Below are 2,500 nucleotides of genomic sequence, written 5' to 3' on the forward strand. Positions count from 1 at the left end.
AATAATAATAATAATAATAATAATAATGATAATATGATATAATGATAATAATAATAATAATGACAATGATAATGATGATGATAATGATAATGATGATGATGATGATGATGATGATGATAATAATAATAATAATAATAATGATAATAATGATAATTATAATAGTAATAATGATAATAATAATAGTAATAACAATAATAATAATAATAACAGTAATAAAATCATAATCTTCATGAAGATTAGACTATGATAAAATGGCGTATTATTATGTTGAATACTGAGTTGCATCATATTAATGTGTCTTATTTAAATATACTATGTTCAGAATATATATATCTGTGTTTCGTCATGTGGATATAATGTGCTATACTTCTGCTATGTTAGTATGCTGAGTTGTGACATGCTAAGTTTTGACATCATCTAGATTATAAGTATATGCTAAATTATACAGCTGTATGGTATGTGTGACCCTTGGCCTTCGTGCATTACCATGCGCGTAGCCCTTGTAAATTTTGCTTGTAAAGTATTTCTGTGACACACCACCGTTGGTCTGCACAAGCCTCCCTTTCTCCAACGCCACAGTCCTCACGACCTCCAAAACCAGCGTAATGATCTCCAACACCACAGCACTTACTATCTCCAACAACAACACTTACTATCTCCATCGCCACACCACAGCCCTCATGACCCTCTCCAACACTACCACATTCCTCACCATCTCCAACACTACCACAGCCCTCACTATCTCCAACAGTACCTCAGCCCTCACCATTCCTTATATCACAGCCCTCACCCTCTCCAACACCCTTCCTCACCATCTCCAACACTACCAGCCCTCACCATCTCTAACACTACCACATTCCTCACCATCTCCAACACTACCACATTCCTCACCATCTCCAACACTACCACATTCCTCACCATCTCAAACACTACCAGCCCTCACCCTCTCCAACACTACCACATTCCTCACCATCTCCAACACTACCACATTCCTCACCATCTCAAACACTACCACATTCCTCACCATCTCCAACACTACCACAAGCCTCACCATCTCCAACACTACCACATTCCTCACCATCTCCAACACTACCACATTCCTCACCATCTCCAACACTACCACATTCCTCACCATCTCCAACACTACCACATTCCTCACCATCTCCAACACTACCACAGTCTTAACAACCCATAGCGCTTAACGTACCTTAGTTTAAGATCCTCGTATATAATAACATAACGATATGGATGTTATTACCTTATCAGTTAAGAAGTACGTTTAATAGTCTATGTTACTCTCTTTGTATTAACATTTTGGTGTTTAGGACAAGACTTAAATAGAAAGCACTGGTTTATTGCTTTAAGAACCGTTGGTAGTCTCAATTTTTTCAACATCACTCAGTAACATGTATTAATTACCGTAAAAAAGTACAAAACACTCTACATGGATTTTCAACACAGTAGGGTATTCATAAACAAACATTTGCATTCTTCTTGTAAAACTAACAGCTATATTTGCGTGTCAGTCTCGCGGGACCGTGTATGTTTGACATGGTCTAGAATGTCTACAATTCTGAAAAAACCAACAACTAAAAGCAGGCATTCAACGCCAGGACCGAATTTTCATTAGGACAAAGGTGACAAGAATTTCTGTTTACATTGTATTATGCAGGAATGAACCCAAGACAGTTTGTTTTCATGAGGTATGAAGTTGGCATGTGACTGCAATGTATGTGTGTGCGTGTGTGTGTGTGTGTGTGTGTGTGTGTGTGTGTGTGTGTGTGTGTGTGTGTGTGTGTGTGTGTGTGTGTGTGTGTGTGTGTGTGTGTGTGTTTTATATTTTTGACTCTGTATGTGTATTAAGGTGTATACGACTGTGATTATTTGATTGCATATACTTATTCTTGTCTCATTCATGCAATATTCTTGCTTAATCACTGCCACCATAACGCAAAAATAGCCTATACTTTATAAAGAACATTAACGATGTTCGCAATCATCGAGACTGAAATAACAAGACATTTCTACCATAAACTCAAAAAAAAAAAAAAGAAGTCATGTTGCAGTGTCGACAAACCGCTACTTCTGTTCCTAACTGATGACCTCATTTGGCAAGAGATAATTACCAAACGCATATTCCCCGGCAATTACCGCTGCCAAACTAGGCCAGTATATGACCTTTGAGCATGACAGGTCAGTGGCAGGATAGATTCAGTCGCCAATATACTGTAGGAGGGAATTTGTAGCGCACGAGTTGTCTTCATTTTTTGGGATTGTGGTTTTTAATTTTCATTTTTTAAAAGTCTTTTTATCAATATATCTTTTTTTATTTTCTTTTTTGTGATTTTGGCTCATTTTGATTGTCTTCTCGGTATATATTCCGATGTAGTTATAAGATTATTATGCTATATATATAATGCATCATCAGTTTAAATGTAATGTACATTCTGACTTTCACTTTGACGATATCTTAGAGAAAATCTGAAACTTGGAGGAAACA

General features: G+C 36.8%; 1 protein-coding gene across 1 annotated transcript; it reads left to right on the plus strand.

Annotated features, from left to right (window-relative positions):
- The first annotated feature begins 356 nt into the window (after positions 1 to 356).
- On the plus strand, positions 357 to 1,202 carry LOC119579410 (integumentary mucin A.1-like). Its single transcript, XM_037927211.1, has 2 exons — positions 357 to 380; positions 522 to 1,202. Exons 1-2 carry the CDS (start codon positions 357 to 359, stop codon positions 1,200 to 1,202), a joined length of 705 nt encoding a protein of 234 aa, XP_037783139.1.
- The last annotated feature ends 1,298 nt before the right edge of the window (positions 1,203 to 2,500 follow it).

This window comes from Penaeus monodon, chromosome 2 (assembly GCF_015228065.2).
Source record: "Penaeus monodon isolate SGIC_2016 chromosome 2, NSTDA_Pmon_1, whole genome shotgun sequence".
NCBI classification, from domain to species: Eukaryota; Metazoa; Arthropoda; class Malacostraca; order Decapoda; family Penaeidae; genus Penaeus; species Penaeus monodon.